Here is a 20,873-nt window from a genome sequence, read left to right as displayed (position 1 = left end):
AATACTAGAAAAAGGTGGTCCCCAGGATTGAGACAAGCTATTTCCAAGTGTGGGCACAAAGTAAGAGTAGAACAATTGCATTCCTCATTCTTGCCATTATATCTTCATTAATGCATCCTATAATGTAATCAATTTTTTTTGGCTGTCTCATCACTTTGTTGCCTCATCTAAAGTTTGAAGTTCATGAAAATCGCCAGACCTTTCCCATTTATGAAACTGAGTTTTAAAAATAAGGATAGACCTTTTATACAGATCTCTTTAAAGTTTTCCTTATTGGATCCAGGATAATGGAACTTTAATAGATTCCACCTGTTCTCCTCTGGGGTAAGCTGTCACCTTCAGCTTAGTGTCAACAAACATTAATAAAACCCATTCCATGTCAGTCACTGTGCTAAACACCAGGGCTATAAAGACAAATGATAAAGATCCTATCCTCAAGGAGCTTTGATTCTATGTAACAAAAATATATAAAACTAAAATATTGTAAAAACCACAAGAAAATAATGTCGACAAGTACAATGTAAGTATTAAAAGGTAATTTTTAGAAAGAGTATAAGGAGGCATTTCATAGAGTAGATCATGTTTAGCTAAACTTTGAAGGAAATTAAGAATTGTCATCATCATTAATAAAGCTTAGTTAATATAACACAGATAAATAATAGATAAATCGAACTTATTCTTTTAAGATTTGTAAAGAATTTTGCAAATATCTAATTTCCTCCTCACAATCCCTGGGAATGAGATAGTATATGGTTAACAAGCAACAACGTGGGGAACACAAATGCAGAAATGATTTTATTTTGCATTATTACCATTTTCCCAAATTTAGAAGATCAATAAAACAAGAAATCAAGCTCTGATTTACAGCATTTGCCTGTTTCTGAGGTGAAAATATTCAATTGAAAATTTAATTATAGGTTCTCAAGAACTGAATTGACTTCAGCACACATCTATTGAGAGTTGGATATTATTATCTTCATTTAGAGAGGAGGAAAACCAAGGCAAACAAAAGTTTAGTCACTTGGCCAAGGTCAAAGAGACAGTAAATGAGGACAGATGTGAACTTGGGTCTCACTGACTCCAGGTTTAATGCTCTTTGGCATGGGACACAATCTGCCCAGAGATAGAAAGAGAGGGGATGGAATATCTTGTGTGAATATAGCAAGAAGACAAATTTGGGTGGACAATGACCCTGGAAAGGTAGCCTAGAGCCAGGGCATCCGCCAATAGCATAAATGTGCTTGACTTATTTGTGAATTGCTTACATTTAATTCACTGATTAAAAAAATGGTAAACAGAATAGGACCAAGGAAAAATCTCTGGCACCTTCATGAGAAATCTTCTTCCAAGTTCACATTAACTCCTTAAAGACTGTTCATTGGGTTGGGTCCTGCAACTAGTTTTCAATTCCATTAAATCACAACTAACTATAATATCATCAGTCCCCATCTTCACCTTAGCCCCTAGATGAAGTATAAGTTACACTATCAAACAGATTTGCTAGAATCTAAGGAGTCTCTGTCTATGGCCTTGATCAAAGTCTAGCTAGCTTGTTAATGAAAGAAAGGAAGTTTATAACTAGAGATATTATAGGACATCTCTTCTCACCGAAGTAATCCCTGTCCCTCTGATCCTCCTATTAAGCTATGTCTATCATATTTCAGTATGTCGGTTTATAGTCTTTAAGTCACAGCAGCTGGTTTGTAAACTGCAACCTTAAACACATATGTCCACAAAAAAATAGCTAGAAAAGAAAGAAGTAGCATAAATTAATTTCCACTTAAAGTCACTGTCTAGTCGGCCCTGCTGCTATATTTTAATTCTGATTATCTTAGACTGATGATCATTTTCGTGGCTGGTTTGAATTCCAAGGTCAAAATTTTGGTCATAATTATATTGGATCATTTCAATCCAGAAGATCAGAGGATCTGAGACATTGAAGGCATTCCCAGGGGCTGCCCAATCTAATCCATCATTTTTTTTAAAAGATTCTCTTTATATCATTCTTGACAAAAGATATCCTTGAAGGCCCTTAGTAGGGGGAACCTCTTGAGGCACCCCCCTTCTACTTTGGGATAATTCTAGACATTAAGAAACTTTTCCATATCTCAAATCTAAACTTGCCCCCTTTGCAACTTCTATCCATTATGTCAAATTCTTTCATTTGAGAACAAGGAAATCAAGCCTGATGTGCTCCTCCATAAGAGAGACCTTCAAATACTAGAAACAAGAAGCTATTGTATAGCCCCCTGAATCTTCTCTTCTCCCAGATTCTTCCAAATCTGGTCTCCGAAACTCACTCAGATCCAGTTATGACTTTAAAAGTTTAACAGACCAGGATTAAAAGGAATTCAATAAGTCGGGAAAGAATTCTAACAGCTAGTATTTCTGATAAAGAACTCATTTCTAAAATAAATAGATAAGTGAATTAAATTTATAAGAATATAAATCATTCCCCGATTGATAAATGGTCAAAGGATATGAACAGGCAGTTTTAAGCTGAAGCAATTAAAGTTAGCTATAGTCATATGAAAAAATGCTCTCAATCATTATTGATAGAGAAATGCAAATTGAAACAACTTGAATGTACCCCCTCATACCTGTCAGATCAACCATTATGACAAAAAAGGAAAATGATCAACGCTGGAGATGATGTGGGAAAACGGGGACACTAATGTACTGTTTGTGGAGTTGTGTATTGATCCAACCATTTTGGAGAGCAGTTTGGAGATACTCCTAAAAGGCAATAAAACTGGCCATACCCTTTGATACATACATACTAGGTCTGTATCCCAAATAGATCATAAAAAGGGAAAAAAGACCCACAGGTACAAAAATATTTATAGCAGCTCTTTTTTTACAGTGGTAAAGAATTGTATTGTCCATCAGTTGAGGAATGGTCGAACAAATTGTGGTATATGAATATGATGCATACTATATGTTCTATAAGAAATATTTCATTTGGGGCAGTTAGGAGGCACAGTGGATAGAGCTCTGGCCCTGGAGTCAGAAGGACCTGACTTCAAATCTGGCCTCAGATGCTTGATAATTACCTAGTTGTGTGACCTCGAGGAAGTCACTTAACCCCACTGCTTTGCAAAAAAAAGAAAAGAAAAGAAAAGAAAGAAATATTGAATGCATGAACTTCAGAAAAGCCTGGAGGAAAAAGTCAAGAATTTCCAGGGATTTAATGAAAAAAATTGCAGAAGAAGATGGCTTAGCCCTACCAGATCTAAAAATTATATTATAAAGCATCAGTCACCAAAATTGTCTGGTATCGGCTAAGAAATAAAGTGGTGGATCAGTGGAATACACTAGGTGCAATAGCAGCAAATGATTCTAGTAATCTGCTCTTTGATAACCCCAAAGAGTCCAGCTATTGGGATAAAAATTCTCTCTTCGATAAAAACTGTTGGGAAAATTGGAAGTTAGTATGGAAGAAACTTGGATTGGACCAATACCTCACCCCCCATACCAAGATAAGATCCAAATGGATGCAGGATTTAGACATTAAAAAATATAAGCAAACTAGGAGATGAAGGACTAGTTTCCCTGTCAGATCTATGGAAATGGAAGCAGTTTATGATCAAGGAAGAGATGGAGAACATCATTAAAAACAAACTAGATAATTTTGATTACATTAATTAAAAAGCTTTTACACAAACAAAACCACTGTAACTAAGATCAAAAGAAATGTAAATTGGGAAACAATCTTTCCAACTAATGATTCTGACAAAGGACTCATTTCTAAAATATACAGAGAAATGAGTCAATTTTTTTTAAAAAAAACCCAGCCATTCCTCAATTGACAAATGGTCAAAGGATACACAAAGGCAATTTACAGATGAGAAGATCAAAGTGATCCATAGTCATATGAAAATTGCTCTAAATCATTATTTATTAGAGAAATGCAAATTAAAGCATCTCTGAGGTACCACCTCACACCTCTCAGACTGGCCAATATGACTGAAAAGGGCAATGTTGGAAGAGATATGGGAAATTTGGTACACTAATACATTGTTGGTGGAGCTGTGAACTTATCCAACCTTTCTGCAGAGCAATCTGGAATTACTCCCAAAGGGCAACAAAAATGTGCATATCCTTTGATCCAGCAATACCATTACTAGGTCTATACCCTGAAGAGATGATGAAAAAGGGTAAAAACATCACTTATACAAAAATATTCATAACAGCCCTATTTGTGGCGGCAAAGAATTGGAAAATGAGTGAATATACATCAATTTGGGAATGGTTTAGCAAACTGTGGTATACGTATGTCATGGAATACTATTGTTCTATTAGAAACCAGAGGGATGGGAATTCAAGGGAAGACTGAAGCTGAGCAAGATGAGCAGAACCAGAACACTGTACACTCATCGGCAACATGGGGACGACAGTCAGCCTAAATGGACTTGCTCGGGGGCAGCTAGGTGGTGCAGTGGATAGAGCACTGGCCTTGGAATCAGGAGTACCTGAGTTCAAATCAGACCTCAGATACTTAATAATTACCTAGCTGTGTGGCCTTGGGCAAGACATTTAACCCCATTGCCTTGCAAAAAAACTAAAAAAAAATGGACTTGCTCATTCCATCCACAATCAGGCACAATTTTGGGGTATCTGTGATGGAGAATACCATCAGTATCCAGAGAAAGAATTGTGGAGTTTGAACAAAGACCAAAGGCTATTACCTTTAATTTTTAAATTATCTTATTATGTAATTTTACCATCTCTTATACTTTATTTTTCTTAAGGATTTGATTTCTCTCTCAACACATTCAACTTAGATAAATGTATAGCATGCAAACAATGTAAAGACTTACAGACTGCCTTATGTGGGGGATGGGGAGGAAGCAAGATTAGGAGGAAAATTGTAAAATTCAAAATAAATAAAATCTTTCTTCTATTAAAAAAAAAAGAAAAGCCTGGAAAGTCTTATATGAACTGGTGCTGAGCAAAGTGAGCAGAACCAGGACATTGTACACATTAATTGCTGCTTTGTACGATGATCAGCTATGATAGCTTTGCTCTTCTCAGTAATACAATGATCAAAGACAATTATAAATGACTTATGATGGAAAATACTATTCACATTCAGAGAAGGAACTATGGAGTCTGAATGTAGACCAAAGCATACTATTTTCAATTTTTAAAATTTGTTTTAGGCTTTATTTTTTCCCCCTTTGTTCTTATTCTTCTTTCACAATGTGACTAAGAAGGAACTATTTTAACATTCTTATACACATATAACTTTTATCAGATTACTTACTGTCAAGGAGATGAGGGAGGGAGAAAAATACAGAACTCAAAACCTAACAAAAAGATGAATGCTGAAAACTATCTTTGCATGCAATTGGAAAAATACATAAATCAATTTATTCCCAAAAACAGTTGAGTAGGAAAATAGCCCTTTACACCAAAGAGCAGGAGGACAGAGCTTATGAAGACTTCTATCTTAGGTCTGGCTTTAATACTCAGTAGCTGAATGATCTTGGGCAAGTTGCCAGTGGCCTCATTATGCCTCAGTTTCCTCATCTAACAATCTATAATTCTATCAAGTCACAAACAGACTTAATAGTAGAAGAACCAACTCAAAAATTAAAAAAATACACGCACACACAGACACCCATGGGAATTATGAATTCCCTATGAACATCCACGTCAAGTACATTAAAAATGATCATTGCTTATGGTTTGTTTTCTTTATTTTTAATTTTCTACATACCATCATAAAAGGTATAAAAATTGATTTGTGCAGCTCTGATATATTAAAATCTATAAGCTGAAAATGAACCTATTAAGGAGAAGAATTAGGAATTTTAAAGAGCATCTTCTTCACTGAAATGGCCATCATATCTCTCTATGGTTTCTGATCAACCCATCCCCATTGAACCTTCATTTTTTTCTATAAGCAAGAGGAAAGGCATAGGTCAGAGAGGCCTAACACTTGCTTATCTCACCAAGGTAGTTGTCATCCTCTGCCTTCCCTGAGAAGCTATGCTGTCGCACATCAATATTGGTAGCACCTGGTGGGATCCGGACCACAGTGTTGTAACCTGAAAATATATACATAAAAGATATTCAGGAAGGTCCTGAGCAGTTTGTTTTCTTTGAACAAACAAGGCAAGGTGTCTCCCTGAAAGAGGAACCAGCATTCAGATCCACAATGTGACTATTTGGATAGTCACAAATTTGGCTATTTGTCCACAAATCTGGCCACAAGCCAAGTTTCCTCTGAACAATACTTTTTCACAGCCAGATGTAGAAGAGATCATCATTTGGCTGATTTCTCATTTAATATTAATGTTTTTACATATTACATGGGGTTATAAATGCTTAACTTTGGTGTTTGCATTTCAGTACCTCATGGTACTGAAAAACAGATTCTTACCATAATGTACAGTATTAAATGTCCCTGCAACGGTTTTGCATGAAGAGTTATCACCACCGCAAACCCCACATTTATCTCTTCGTGCCTTTGAATTTAATACATGATCACATCCAGCTTGCTTTAAAAGAAAAAAACATTTGGGTGAAATGGTAAATATGAAACTAAAAGATAAAGAAGCATATGATCAGTCTTAATACCCATTATTACCTATTACGCCTGTCACAGATTATCCTGTCAAACTGGCCTACTCAGAATCTCCCATACATAACAGGCTGAGCTCCAGGCCTTTGTAAAAGATGCCATCCATCCCCTTCTATCCCATAGATCATCTTATTTCAAAGCATAGCTCGGGTGGTCCAATGGATAGAATCCTGGACCTGGAGTTAGCACAACCAGTATAGTTCTGTGACCCTGAGCACATTAAGTCACTTCAACTCTATATGACTTGTTTTCTATATCTCTAAAAGGGGATAATAAGGAGACCTACTTCCCAGGACTGTTGTAGGATGAAATGAGATATTTTAAAAGAGTTTTGTAATCCTTAAGGAATTACAAAGGCTATAAAATTACAAACAAATAAATGTTGGCTATTATTTTTTTTTTTTAGGTTTTTGCAAGGCAAATGGGGTTAAGTGGTTTGCCCAAGGCCACACAGCTAGGTAATTAGTAAGTGTCTGAGACCGGATTTGAACCCAGGTACTCCTGACTCCAAGGCCGGTGCTTTATCCACTATGCCACCTAGCCACCCTGGCTATTATTTTTAATGTGTACCATCTCCCACATGAGGATTTTTCTGATTTCTATTATCTGCACCCCCCCCCCCCCGAAATTACTTTGTATTGCTTTGTTATATATCAGGGATTCTTAATCTGGAATGTCTGAAGTTGCTTTGTTTGTGAAATATGACAGTAACTGTATTTCAACATAATTGGATTCTAGTTTAATGAGTTAAGATCATTATTCAGAGAAGGGACTTCTACATTGCTAAAAGGGTTAATAAGAGAGGGAAGTAAAGAATTCCTGATATATGCTATATATTTCCCATCATGCCATCCCATGGGAGAAGTACAGTGATGAGGAAGAGGCAGAGTCAATAAGATGGTCCTCCTAGGATGTGCATCCTGCCATTTTTATCAAATTCTGCCTCTCTGGCTCCAAGTCATGCAAAGGTCACCATATGAGGTAGTTTTGCATGCTATTCCTAGGAAGAGGAACCATGCTCAGGAAGAGAGGTAAGCGAGGGCATATGCAAGGGGAATTACACTTCCATGGAAGACAGCTGTGGCGGAACATGTAGGGGATGGTCTGCCATCAGCCAAGGTCCTCAGGCCATGTTTCCATTGTTTGGAGGCCTCATTCAGCTACTGTATGGCACTGGGTCAATTCTCTGATGAAAATGAGTTACCGTACTCACCCTACAAAGTCCTTGGACACAGATATCATTGGTGTCCTGCCCACAGGGAGTGCCATCCACCACTCGGTCTCGGAGTTGATAGTAAGCTGTATTTCCCGCTACCCTACAGAATAGCTTGCACCGGTCTTTCATTAAAACTAAGAAAGAGAAACAGGAAGAGAGGGGAATTTCATGCCTTGACCCCACGGCTACCTGCTATAGAAATCAGCTTCCCGTTCTACTTACTTCCACTGTACTTTGGAACCCAGCGCACATTGGGAAGTAGGCCATTAATGTTAAAATGCTTTCCATCAAAGTGGGCACACTGCTCATCCCGGAAATCCCTCATCTGATGAGGACATGGTTCAATGTTACAGGATTTAAACTTCATTCTGCGACCTGTGCAGTATCTTCCACCATTCCGAGGCCTGAGAAAATACAAAGGGTGTGCCATATTGGAATGGATGGAGAAGGTGGGGAGCTGTTCCTTCCATCACCACTATCTCTAATGTACTTTCTCTGCTCTCCTGGCTCTTATGGTTCATTTTCTACCAGTCACAAAGGATTCTAGATGTGATTACAAGAGATAGATCCAGAGATGGAAAAGAGCTGAGTCCACCCATGGGTAGTAAATAACAGAATGCAAGTCTTCTGGTTGCAGGTCAGAATGCTCTTTGCATTCTTCACTTCCAGAGTGTGTCACTCCCTTCCCCTTGGTAATGTTAGATAATTATATTGCACCCCATTCTTGGAGCATGGTAACAAAAATAGAGATTTAACTAGTAGAGATAACTTCTCTGTAAGGACACTTCTAACAATGCAGGTGCAACTCATTGTGTCTGAGATGTCTAGAGGATGGAGAGGTTGAGTGGCTTACTTGGGAGGTCACAAAACCTTTGAGTCAAAGGTCTTGTTGTTTCAACACAAACTAAAATATGATTTAAAAAAACCATAAAAACTCTAATTTTAATAAGTGGAAGGATCTTGTATTTATAATTTTAATTTAGTCACAGCTCATAGATAATGGGTTAGAGAGAAATGAGTCATTTGTCATGTAATTTTATATTGTCCTTTTACAAATGAGGAAACTGAGGTCCAGAGAGGTAAAGATGATCTGAGAGACACTTAGGTTTTTAAACAGCAAATTCAGGATTTGATCAGGGATGGCCCTACGACTCCAAAGCTTTTTCCTCTGCCTCCCAAATAGGGAGTTAGATGGGAGGTAGGCAGGGAAGGGCCAGGCAGTCCAAGTGAGTGGAAGCATACTGCTTTCATTAACTTCAGTGTGACAAGAGTATGGTTTTGTTTTGGGGTCTTTTTTTTGTCTTGTCAGGCATATCAGTGCAAATTTCAACTCTGCATGCAACTCTGTGTATTCATTTTCCAGATGTGACCCAGAGAGCAAATTATATAACACATCCTTCAGAAGCCAGAAATTGGCCAGTTTTACCAAGAAAAATGGAAGACTTACAGACTCTTCAAAAACACCCCTGAAGTTCATAGGAATATTCCTGCATTTCATTGCAGAATGGGTTTTTTCATGAACTTCCTACCAAGAATGAGCTTGCTTTAAAAAGGAAAGAAGGAAGGAAGGAAGGAAGGAAGGAAGGAAGGAAGGAAGGAAGGAAGGAAGGAAGGAAGGAAGGAAGGAAAAAGGAAAGAAGGAAAAAGGAAGGAAGGAGAGAATGAGGGAGGTAAGAAAGAAAGAAAGAAAGAAAGAAAGAAAGAAAGAAAGAAAGAAAGAAAGAAAGAAAGAAAGAAAGAAGAGGAGAGGAGGGAGAGAAAGAAAGGGGGGAGGGAGAGAGGAAGAAAAATAGTTCATATAGCAGCAATTAATTCAAATCAGGATTTAAAAGAGCACCTATACTGTTCTTAAATAGTTTCCTACCCCATCAGGGAGGACAAGGGCAATAGAATCAATGGATGGATGCTTAAACTGCCATCAGGTAGCTGTGGTCTTGATCCAAAGTTTCGACAGGAAACTTTGTTGTATTAAATATGTGTGTGTATACATATATTTGTTTACACACACACAAATACACACACACACACACACACACACACACACACACACACACACACGTATGTATATCAGTTCTCTGGAGAAACCAAAGATTTTGACCTGGCTTGTATATGCGTATACTGTCCAGACACCCAATGGATGAATCAGAAACAAACAAGATCAAATTCTGCCTCAGACACTTCTAACTGTGAGATCCAGTCATAGTCACTTACACTCTCTCAGCCTCATTTTCCTCATTTGTAAAATAGGTATAAGAAGGTTATTGGGAGAATCGAAGGAGGTAACTTTTGAAAAGTGCTTTGCCAACTTTAAAGAGTTGCTAAGAGAACAGAGATGAGCCAAAGCAGGAACACCTACCAACAGTTCCTAGCCCAGATTCTAATGAGGAGGATCTGTGATTTCATCATTGGTCTTCCATGATGAAATGGACAGTTAAGTCATAAGATTAGTCCTCGGGAATACCTGAGGCAGAAATAAGTTGGCTAGCATTCTCTTCCTTTGATTTTTGGCGGCATTAAAAATAATAAATGTCACATGGTCATTTATTTTTTATGATTCATCCATCTGTTGAATAGACCATCTGAATGTTAAGTCAATGAAATTTTTATTCATAGTTGATTTAGCAGCATTGGTAGAATATTCTCATTCTTTATTTCCCCACAACCAATTTCACATTAATAAAGGTAAAACTGTGCAGGAGATGCCTAATTTTTTCTATTTCCTGAAAGATGCTGCTTGGATTTGTTTTTATATGCAATATAACGAAGTGTCCCTGGGGCTCAACTTATCTATCAGGAAAAGCAGACTGGTATAATGGATAAAATGTTGGTCATTTACCAAGTCTGGAAGACTTGAATTCAATTCCTGGTTTTGATATCATTGTGTTCTCATGAATAAATCACTGAAGTGTTCTGATGCTCCATTTCCTCATAGGAAAAATATGGATGATAATGTTATAGCAGTACCTGCCTCAGGAGGTTCAAATTCGATTATGGAAGCAAATTGCTTTGCAAATCTTAAAATGTTATGTAAATATCAGCAATTATTATGTGACTTTATCTATAGATGTGTGGATTGGAGGAGAAGATGGAGGGAAGATTTATTTTAGCATTTTAATTTATTCTATTTTACCATATTAGCCTGCAGGCATTTTGCCATTTAGTCTAACTTTGAAATTTATAGGAACTTCTCACTTTAAAATAATACTAAGTAACTTTTTATCCCCCACATCCTTTTCTGATTATGGATATCAAACAAGGGATTGAAAAAACCTGAAATATGCCATTATCTATTTCAATATTGTTGAAGTTTTAAAAAAACACAAGAGAACTAGGTTAGTCATTCAGTAGTATTATCATTATTTTTAATACGGTCAAAGAAAATCCTGATTTAAGTGAAATCTTCAGAAAACTAATCAACCCTGCCTGTTTCTGATCCTTGAAAAGCGTTTCACTTAGATCTACCAAAAAACTAGTCAAAAATCAAATTTTGTTCTTACCTCAGAACCTCATTGTCCTGTCAAATGATAATAGTACTTATCTCACAGGGACGTTGTAAGCATCAATGAGATCATGTATGTAACCTCAACGTCCTATCAAATGATAATAGCATCTATCTCACAGGGGTGTGTAAGCATCAATGAGATCATTTATGCAACTCTATGTGCATACTCATAAAATGACATACAGAAATGTTATTATTATTAGTAGTAGTAGTACTACTATTAACACGACATCAATTCACCAGCTTCCAATTGTTTACATTTCAAAGAAATTCCTCCCAAACTCAGCATTTAACAAACGAAAATAATTTTTGAATTGAACAAAAGGTAACAGGGAAAAATTAATTTCTATGTGATTAGAGAACAGTGTCTCACAGTGAATAGAAAGTTGGCTTTGAAGACAGGAAGAACTGAATTCTGACTTTCCAAAGACAAATACTTAGGGAACCTGAGCAAATCATTTAAACCTCTTACTGTCTCAGGTAACTTTTGGAGACTATTAAGACACAGAGGAGGCAAGGTTAGATTAGATCTCTTTCTGCACAGGTAGAGCAAATATGCTTATTGTGAGTTTTCCTATGGCAAAGAATTTACAAATTACAAATAAATCACATATACATCTACCTTCATTGGGAGCTGCTCCTTAAACTAAGGATATTACAGGTCTTATTAAAACAGGGTAAATGAATGGGGAGATGAATGACAAAAGAAACACAGAGAGACAAGAGAAATGGATGAATGAGAGAGACAGAGACAGAGAGAGAGAGAGAGAAATGGATGAATGAAAAGATGGACAGAAAGGAGAGAAGCAGAAAGATATGGATGAAGAGGATGGATAGATAGATGGAAAAAGTGACAGAGAGCTACAGGGAGTGAAAAGGATGAATAGATAGATGACAGAGAAAGAAGAGACAAAGAGAACTAGGTTATGGATAGGTAGGCGGAGATAGATAAATAGAGAGACAGAGGTAGAAAAATAGATGAATGGGATAGATGGAAGGAGAAAGAAAAGAGGACAAAGAAAAGAGGCAGAGCAAGAGTTAGAGACATGAAACATGGTGGATAAATGGAGAGAGAAAGAGAGAGAGCGAGAGAGAGAGAGAGAGACAAAAAGAGAGAGAAATGGACAAAAGGATACCTAGATGGACAGATGGATAGAGAGAAAGAGAAACAAGATAGAGACTAAAAGAGTAATGGAAGGAAGGAAATGATGAATGAATAGGTAGATGGATATAGAGATGGACAGATGGATAGATAAACGGGATAGCTAATGTACTAGGTGTACTTTTATCAATTTTGTAAACATTTACAATGACCATAATTGTTAAATAGGAAATCCCTTCCCAAATGAGCAAGTCTTTTCTAATATTCAGACCAACATATTTATCTCTTTTCTAATTGAGTCTGACCTAATTTATAAGCAAAATGGAAGAATCAGAAGAGAAAAGTAATCATATAGTATTTGTCACTAAATTTTCATCTTGATCAGACTTCTAGCACTAGATTCATCCTCAAAATCTAAAACACATCTAACCCCAATCTGTTCATGCAAACTGGAGGAGACTCCTCCATTCCTCAAATTAGAAACCATTTGCTATCCTGGTGTATGTCAACATACACTGTTTGCTAATTGTCTATAGTATGTTTCTATGTATATGGTTAGACTATTATTTTGTAGAGGATGATCATAGGATTTAGAGTTGGAAAGGAGATTCGGGATTATGTGGCCTAAACCCTTAATTTTACAGATGAGGAAATGGAGACCTGTCAGGGATTTTCCCTAAGATCTAGTAAGCAAAGGAGCCAGGATCCCAGACCCTATGCTCCAACTACCATGTATACCGCGATCATGTGATTATCACTCTATTTTTAAAATTATGACAATGTCAAGTTTCTCTAGATTCTGACAAACAGCATTCCTTTCAGATGAATAATGAATATGAAATCAGGAGGACATTCAAGCCAGTACACATGTGATTTTGAAAGGGGAGATGCATTAGGGATTAAAGGCTATGAACATAAGAAGTTGGCAATCTCTAAGCTAAGAAGGGACCAGGGACCACAAGAGGCCCATCACTTAGCAAGGGGAAGATCTATCTTTTGCAGGAATGCCTTTAAAACATACTTTTCAGCACTTTCCCTCCCTTTGATCTGATTTTTCTCTTCTATATCATTTCCTCACTTAAATTGACTTCCCTAATTGATATTCTGAAAAATACAGATAATAATTCTATCCAAAGCACCTCCCTCATAGAGCTGATATGAGGACCCCAAGAGAAAATGAAGCTTAAGAACTATGCAATGACATAATACTGATGGTTACTCAGCTGACTTGGTCATCCACTCTAAACATAAGGAAAGGTGGCAGTATTTACTCAGGTCTGTTGCACTCCCGAGTGGCTGTTTTGATGCCACCACCACAGGTCCTGGAGCAGGCCCCAAAGTGACTCCAGTTGCCCCACGATCCATCTGTCCGAGGCCCCTCCAGTTCTTTGGGAACACAAAATCCATACTTGCAGTGCTGTGATTGACAAAGGAGAGCTCGGTGAGTTTTTCCACACTGGTGGCAATTTTGAGCAAACATTCCTTTTTTTTTCCTAATTCCACCTCCCCTTATCCCCCCCAACTCATAGAGATGATATAGAGTGCTTCTAATTTGCCTCCTGTACCTTGAAATTATAAATGGATAGGTTTTTAAACCTGAACTGAGTCGAGACTGTGAGCTCCATTGATCAGTTTACGTCATAGTTCCCCCCACCAGTAGTCAGTTAACAAGCATTTTTTTTTTTTGTTTTTTGCTAGGCAATGGGGTTAAGTGGCTTGCCCAAGGCCACACAGCTAGGTAATTATTAAGTGTCTGAGGCCAGCTTTGAACCCAGGTACTCCTGACTCCAGGGCCAGTTCTCTATCCACTGCGCGACCTAGCTGTCCCTAATAAGCATTTCTTAAATAAACTTTAACTCTATATCAAAACATTGAAGACACAGGAAAAGTCAAAAGCATGATCTTTGTTTTCAAGAAGTTCACATTATGATGGGGGGAAACAACATGCAAATAACCATATTACACAAACACACACACACAAGGCAAATGAATGGTAATCTCGGATTTAACAGGACTCTGCGTTAAGGAAATACATGATAGAAAAAAAAAGTCAGCTTCATGGAAGGGCAGACTTGGTTTCAAGTTCCAGCTCTGAAATATACTGGTCAAGTGATGCTAGAAAAATCATGCTATGTCCAGATCCTGGCCAACTATCTCCCTATGGGCAAGACTACCTATATCCTAGACTACCCATAATAAGAATTATCTGTTTTAGTGAGATTTAAGCCCAGCCCACCCCCAAAAAATTACTGAGTATAAAAACAGATTAGAAACTGAAAGGCCCTTGCCCACAAGGATGGTGGGAGCCAAAATGTTGGTCCACAAGACGCCTTTTCCATACTATGCATTCTTAAGCAATGATTGCATTGGATGGGATGACATGAACAAATGCATAACTAGTCTGGCAGAAGTGGATAGCTCCTAGCTGGCTCTCTCTCAGCTGGCAATCTTACAATCAATGTTTGCCAGAATGGATGAGTCCATTGAGTTGCACAGGCTATGCAGGCTACAGAGCTGAAATAAGTTACCTATTTATGGACTGGGCTTTTGGATATTCTTTCCATTAGTTGGGGTCTAGAGTCAATATGAGAAAGAGGCAATGCCATGTTGGCATTTTATTCTCAACATCAGATAATAAAAGACAAATCTTTCTTAGAGACATAATCAACCTCAACTGCCCTTCCTACCCTGTAAAAACACAGGTTTCTAATTCCCATAAACTTATTCTACAGACTCATCCCAGATGAGACATCTTTAAAGGGAACATTTCACTTTGTGAAAAGTCCACATTTTACTGCTTCTTTGTGAGTGGTTTCAAGTTGGGGGGTGGGGAGGGTATTTTCACTTTGAAGGGCTAAAACAGGAAGGGGAGTCCTGATGTTTTTAAAACTCCGCAGCAGGAGAAAGGGGGTAAAGGAGCTGATTTCAACTCTCTCCCATTGTTAAGGAGTGAAGGCCCTGACAGACTGTGGAGGTCACAGGAGGAAGTTTACAAAAGGAGAGTGGCAGCCCCAGCAGCAGGAGGGTCTCCCCTGCTGGGGCTCAGATCGATGAAGTGGAGCTGGTGGCGGGCGGGCAGCTTCAGGAAAACTCATCTCATTTTCCCATTAGAGGCTCCATGCTGCAGTGGAAGCAACAGGAGTGATGGAAGGTCAGGGACTTAGAGGAATGGGAAAAGTCGGGCTATACAAGAACACAGCAAAGGGAATAAAAGAGGAAGTTAGGAAAATAGGAGGCAGGTGAAATACTCAAGTCAGTCCTTTGATTTTTTTTAATAAGGTTAAGTATTGAAATTTTGTAATTAAAGCTTGTCAACTCTCCAGGGCATTCTCACAAAATTCATAATTAATTGCACTCTATCTATAAATAAATATTTGCGCATTAGGCTTAAGGTACTTTTATCAAAAACAATGGCAGTTAGGTAGTATGGTAGATTAAACATTAGACTTCCAGTGAAGAAGACTCACGTTCAGGTCCTAACTCCAACACCTGATAGCTGTATGACCCTGACACGTCATTTAATCTCAGTCTCAGTTTCCTCAGCTATAAAATTAGGAAATTAAGATTATTAATAATAATAATAATATCGCCATCTCTCTCACAAGATTAAGATAAGAGACAAATGGGACACTATAGGTGAAGTGTTTCGTCAGTAGTGAAATGGTATATGAATGTCGGCTACTGCTGCTATTGCTATTATCATTATAACTATTATGTATCAACTAACATCTTTGCCGATATCATAGAATTCTGGGTGAAAGTCCAAAGTGTGAATTCTTACTTGACTCAACCAACACGATTCCTAACCGAAGAGCTTAAAAACACTATTGTCAATAAATCAGAACCAAATCCATGCCCACAGCAACCTCATGACTTCATGCTATTGTCATCCAGTTACTTGTTTGTGCCAATGATATAGAACTAACCACCATTTGTGACAATTCCCAAAATTGTGTTGTAGCAGAACCCATTCATAATTGTAGGTGACCGATTCTATGTTTTATATTACTGTCTTAGTCTAAACATTTTTTAGTTATAATCTATAGCTAAAATTCTAATTATCAATATTGGTAGCATTTAAATAGTTCTTTATGGTTTGCTAAGGACTTTATATATGTTAACTCAATTGGTCCTCACAACTACCCCTTTTACAGATGAAGGCAGCTTGCCCAGAGTCACCTAGTGTCTCTGATAAGACTCAAACTCAAGCCTTCCAGACTTCAAGACCTGAGTTCTATCCACTGTGACAATTAAGAGAAATCATGGAAATGAAAATAGTCATCATTTCATCTGTGAGAAAAAGCTGGAATCTGAAGGGAAACTGAAAGAGCAGGTAAGATCTAGGCCCAATGATGTGCATCCACATGTTGCTTTTAATTGCAGGAAGTTATGCATAAACTACTGTCACTGAACAATGTGTTCCCTTGAATAAGTAATAAGAAGATCCCTTGAGTCCACAAGTTTTTCTCTATCTTCCACCTCCTCATGTGAGCATCTTCTTCTTTTCTTAAGGTTTATAGGACCACTGAGTATAGGCTTGAAAAGACTCAGAAAAGTTAGGTAAGTGCCTGGGGTTTCAAAGACTGAGTTTACACAGGAAATAGAGGATGTTCTGCCAAAACATGCCAATGAAACCAACGTTTACTAGGTATATTAGACAAAAGATAATTGCTAGTGGGTAGCCATTACATCATTCTGATGTATTAAGGCTATTTGGGGAAGGTGGAGGTAAAAAAACAAAAAAGCAGTTCGCCCTTCCTAAAACTGTCCAAAGCTATTTAAATGAGATTTCCAATTAATAGTTCTTTTTAAAAAAAAAAAAGTTAGACAAGGGGGAGTGAGAGGTCAGTTTTTCCCTGTAGCAGAATTAAAACAGATACAAACCTCAAATAACCAACTGGGAGGGTTAAGATAAAAAATGTTAATGGACTTAACAAGAGAATGGAGAAAATAGAGACATTCTGAGTCATTCATTAAAATAACATCATGTCAGCAGACTGGTATAGATTACTGCTGAGGGTGCATGGCAAAAAGAAGAGAAACAAAATTAACCCCAAGGCAAAAGAAATCAGAATTTGCTGGCTGCTGTGTTTTTATTGCCAATATGATAAAAATAAAAACAAAAACATACATACAAAATTTATTTGCCAACCTACCCATCATCACTGGCATTTATAAATTATATAAATACAAGTCACACATATATACATCTTTAACAAGGAATTTAAGAGTTGGGGTTTCCTCCATGCACAGCATCAAAAATATACCCATATTTCCCTCCTCCGAAATGAGTTCTGGGCCCTTGCTTTGAAATTGCTTCATCTCCCCCTTTTCTGAACTGACAGCTTGAAAGGAAAGCTCTCCAGCTATTGTTACTCTTTGGGGGCCTCTGATTGAAGTGATGTTCTTATCTCTGGGGCTTCTGCACTGTGTCTTGGCCCAGTCTTCCTGGTCTATGGATTCTTTCCCAGCCCATGTATATTTCTTGACTTTGAGGGAAACCACAATTCCCAAGGAAATGAGGCTGGGGATAAATCACAGAGCTTTGCAGTTTTATCACAAATACTTCCCTCACAAAGACAGCTTGCAAAAGGTGATGCTTGTGGCTTCATTGGAAGCTCTCTTACACACAACCTTCAAAAAAACCACACATGGCAAGTGAAGTGTGATTTGGGGGATCAGCTCAGGAGGACCTGGGTTCAAATACGGTCTCAGACACTTAATAATTACATAGCTGTGTGGCCTTGGGCAAGCCACTTAACCCCGTTTCCCTTGCAAAAACCTAAAAAGAAGAAGAAGAAGAAGAAGAAGAAGAAGAAGAAGAAGAAGAAGAAGAAGAAGAAGAAGAAGAAGAAGAAGAAACTAAAGAGAGGAGAGTGGAAGGACCTTGAGCCCAAGGTCACATGGATATTAAATATTGGCAAGGCCAGGACTTGACCATTTGGATCCTGACTTCAAATCCAGCACCTTTTCTACTACATCCAAGAGGGCAAAGAGAAGATTGAATCCCAAGAAGGAATGAGTGAGGTAGAAGAAAGGGAATATATAATGGGATTGAGTGAGGGGTGAAAGGATCCAAGGACTAAGATAGAGCATATGTCATAACTATTTTAGCATATAATACATAATATACTGCATATTTCATATGCATTCATATCACCATGCACACTCAGTTATTTATCAGTGAATGAGTAATTTCTGCCTCCCTTTGAAGCCACATCCCTCAACTACTTTGTATTTACTTTCTATTTATCTATGTATTTGGGTGCACCCCTTCACCCTACCCCATCTCCAGTAGAATGTACATTCTGTGAGTGGCGGGGGGGCTTATTTTTGTCTTTGCATCCTTACCATCTGGCACATCTGGCACTCAGCAGACACACAATAGCTTTGTTTGAAATTAGCAATATCATTTGCTATTTACCACATTAGATATTAAAATGATTGAGTATTATTATGAAATTTTGACTTTGTGGATCCCCAAAAGTGTCTCTGGACCATTCTTTGAGCATCACTGATCCATACAAATGGAACCTTTTTCCAACCCTGATCACTACTAGAGAGATTTGAATTGTAACAGATAAAAATACATATTCTAAAACGTTTTTTTTAAAAAATAAAGCCTACTTAATGATCAACCTTGATGGACTTGCTCATTTCATCAGTGCAACAATCAGGGACAATTTGGGGCTCTCTGTGATGGAGAATACCATCTGTATCCAGAGAAAGAACTGAGGAGTATGAACAAAGACCAAGGACTATTACCTTTAATTTAGGGGAAAAAACCTGATATCTTATTATCTGATCTTTCTATCTCTTATACTTTATGTTTCTTCCTTCAGGATATGATTTCTCTCTCATCACATTCAATTTGGATCAATGTATCCCATGGAAACAATGTAAAGACTGGCAAATTGCCTTCTGTGGGTAGTGGGGGGGAGGGAAGCAAGATTGGGGGGGAAATTGTAAAACTCAAAATAAATAAAATCTTTAATAAGTAAAAAAAAAAAGCCTGCTTAAGCTTCGAGAGCTCTGAAAAGGCATCTACTATAAGATCAGATTTCAAAGATCCCAAATATCTATTTTCCATCAGAGATAATACCCCATTTCTTCTTGCCTTAAACTATACCAGTCCTTTTAATTGTAGCAGAAAACCAAGACCCTTGGAGTTTTCCTACCTTTCCAGGTTCACACTCGGTCCCATCAGCCCAGGGTGTGTGTTGGGTTCTGCACCCTTTGTGAGCACCATCGATATTAATGCACCAGAGTCGTCTGCATTGCATCTGCTTAAGGAATAAGAAGAAAGACTTAAAAAAAAACCTAGGGCAAAGCCTTATTCCGATAATAACAACTTTCCAGTGACACCCTCTCCAACTCTGACGGAGCCCAGCAGCTCAGTTCTGGTGCTGCCAAGTGACTAGAGCTTTCCCCCTCATCAAACAGCTACTACAACAACATCAAAAACAACTCTGTATTCACTGTATACATGCATTGCATACTGTCTATTGTATATGACTTGCATATACCTCATTTACATACAAACTCTATCCTCTGATTACATGGGCAACTCTGAGAATAGAGACTTTTGTCTTTACACCCTTAGGACAAATACAATGTCTGGTAAACATCAGATACTTAATAAATACTTGCTGAGTTGAATGGGATGGCATGGAAACTTCGTTGCCACAAAACTATAAATGAACCAAAGAATGAATGTTGGCAAAGAGAGTCATGGGCAGAAGACAAACTCAATTAGAAAACTGAAGTACCAAAGGATCTAAGATCTCAAGCCAGCGGGACCCAGTCCAACCCCTTTATTTTATAGATCACGAATGAGGTCCAAGGAAGCTAGCAGATCTGTCCAAGGTCACAGGGATGGCAAATTCCACCAATGATCTAAAGAAGGATTTGAACTCAGTTCCTCAAACTCTAGCCAGTTTCTTTTTTTTTTTTTAATCCCTGGGGGGGAATGGTTCCTAACTCATCACAAGCTTGATACTCTCTACCACTTGACAGGTTTTGGAGGGAATAGGGCAAAGAAGGAATGGAAAGAAAGCGTAGGATAGGAAACAAAACAGGAATCATAAATGGGTCAGTGATGCATACCCATGTATACTTATTCAGGGGTAGAAAAGTGGAAAAAGAGTGCAGGAAGTCACCAGATGGGTAACCATCACCACTGCCTACATTCTCTTACACACTAAAATTACTGTCAGTGGAAGCTTCCTGGTCTAATTCCTTATAAACATCAGTCCACCACTATCCATCCACAAAGACATATATGGCCTCACAGCTAATGAAAGCACAGGTGAAGGTAGCTCATGTTCTTGACTAAGGAGATAAAACAGGACTAAAGATTGAAATTACCAGTACTTCTAGAATAGGGGCCCTTAATCTGAGAGTCTATAAAACCTTTATTATAAAAATGTACATATTTTGATAACTATATTTTAATACAAGTTGG

The 20,873-nt window shown here is 37.9% G+C and overlaps 1 protein-coding gene across 5 annotated transcripts in view; it reads right to left on the bottom strand.

Moving 5' to 3' along the window:
* ADAMTS9 (ADAM metallopeptidase with thrombospondin type 1 motif 9) overlaps positions 1 to 20,873 on the bottom strand; it is a 190,898-nt gene that overhangs the window by 124,645 nt on the left and 45,380 nt on the right. For 3 of the 5 annotated variants that reach the window (XM_074198810.1, XM_074198812.1, XM_074198815.1), the window contains 6 exons: positions 19,588 to 19,695; positions 13,681 to 13,826; positions 8,028 to 8,209; positions 7,803 to 7,939; positions 6,389 to 6,506; positions 5,958 to 6,053 (listed from right to left, as the gene is read on the bottom strand). In XM_074198810.1, coding sequence (XP_074054911.1) covers positions 5,958 to 6,053; positions 6,389 to 6,506; positions 7,803 to 7,939; positions 8,028 to 8,209; positions 13,681 to 13,826; positions 19,588 to 19,695 — 787 coding nt within the window. The remainder of the gene's footprint in view (positions 1 to 5,957; positions 6,054 to 6,388; positions 6,507 to 7,802; positions 7,940 to 8,027; positions 8,210 to 13,680; positions 13,827 to 19,587; positions 19,696 to 20,873) is intronic. The other 2 variants (XM_074198811.1, XM_074198814.1) reach the window with 1 other exon arrangement.

The sequence above is a fragment of the Macrotis lagotis genome, chromosome 8 (assembly GCF_037893015.1).
Source record: "Macrotis lagotis isolate mMagLag1 chromosome 8, bilby.v1.9.chrom.fasta, whole genome shotgun sequence".
Classification (NCBI taxonomy): domain Eukaryota; kingdom Metazoa; phylum Chordata; class Mammalia; order Peramelemorphia; family Peramelidae; genus Macrotis; species Macrotis lagotis.
The sequence above is the reverse complement of the archived record's forward strand: the minus strand, read 5'-3'. Positions and strand labels throughout refer to the sequence as shown.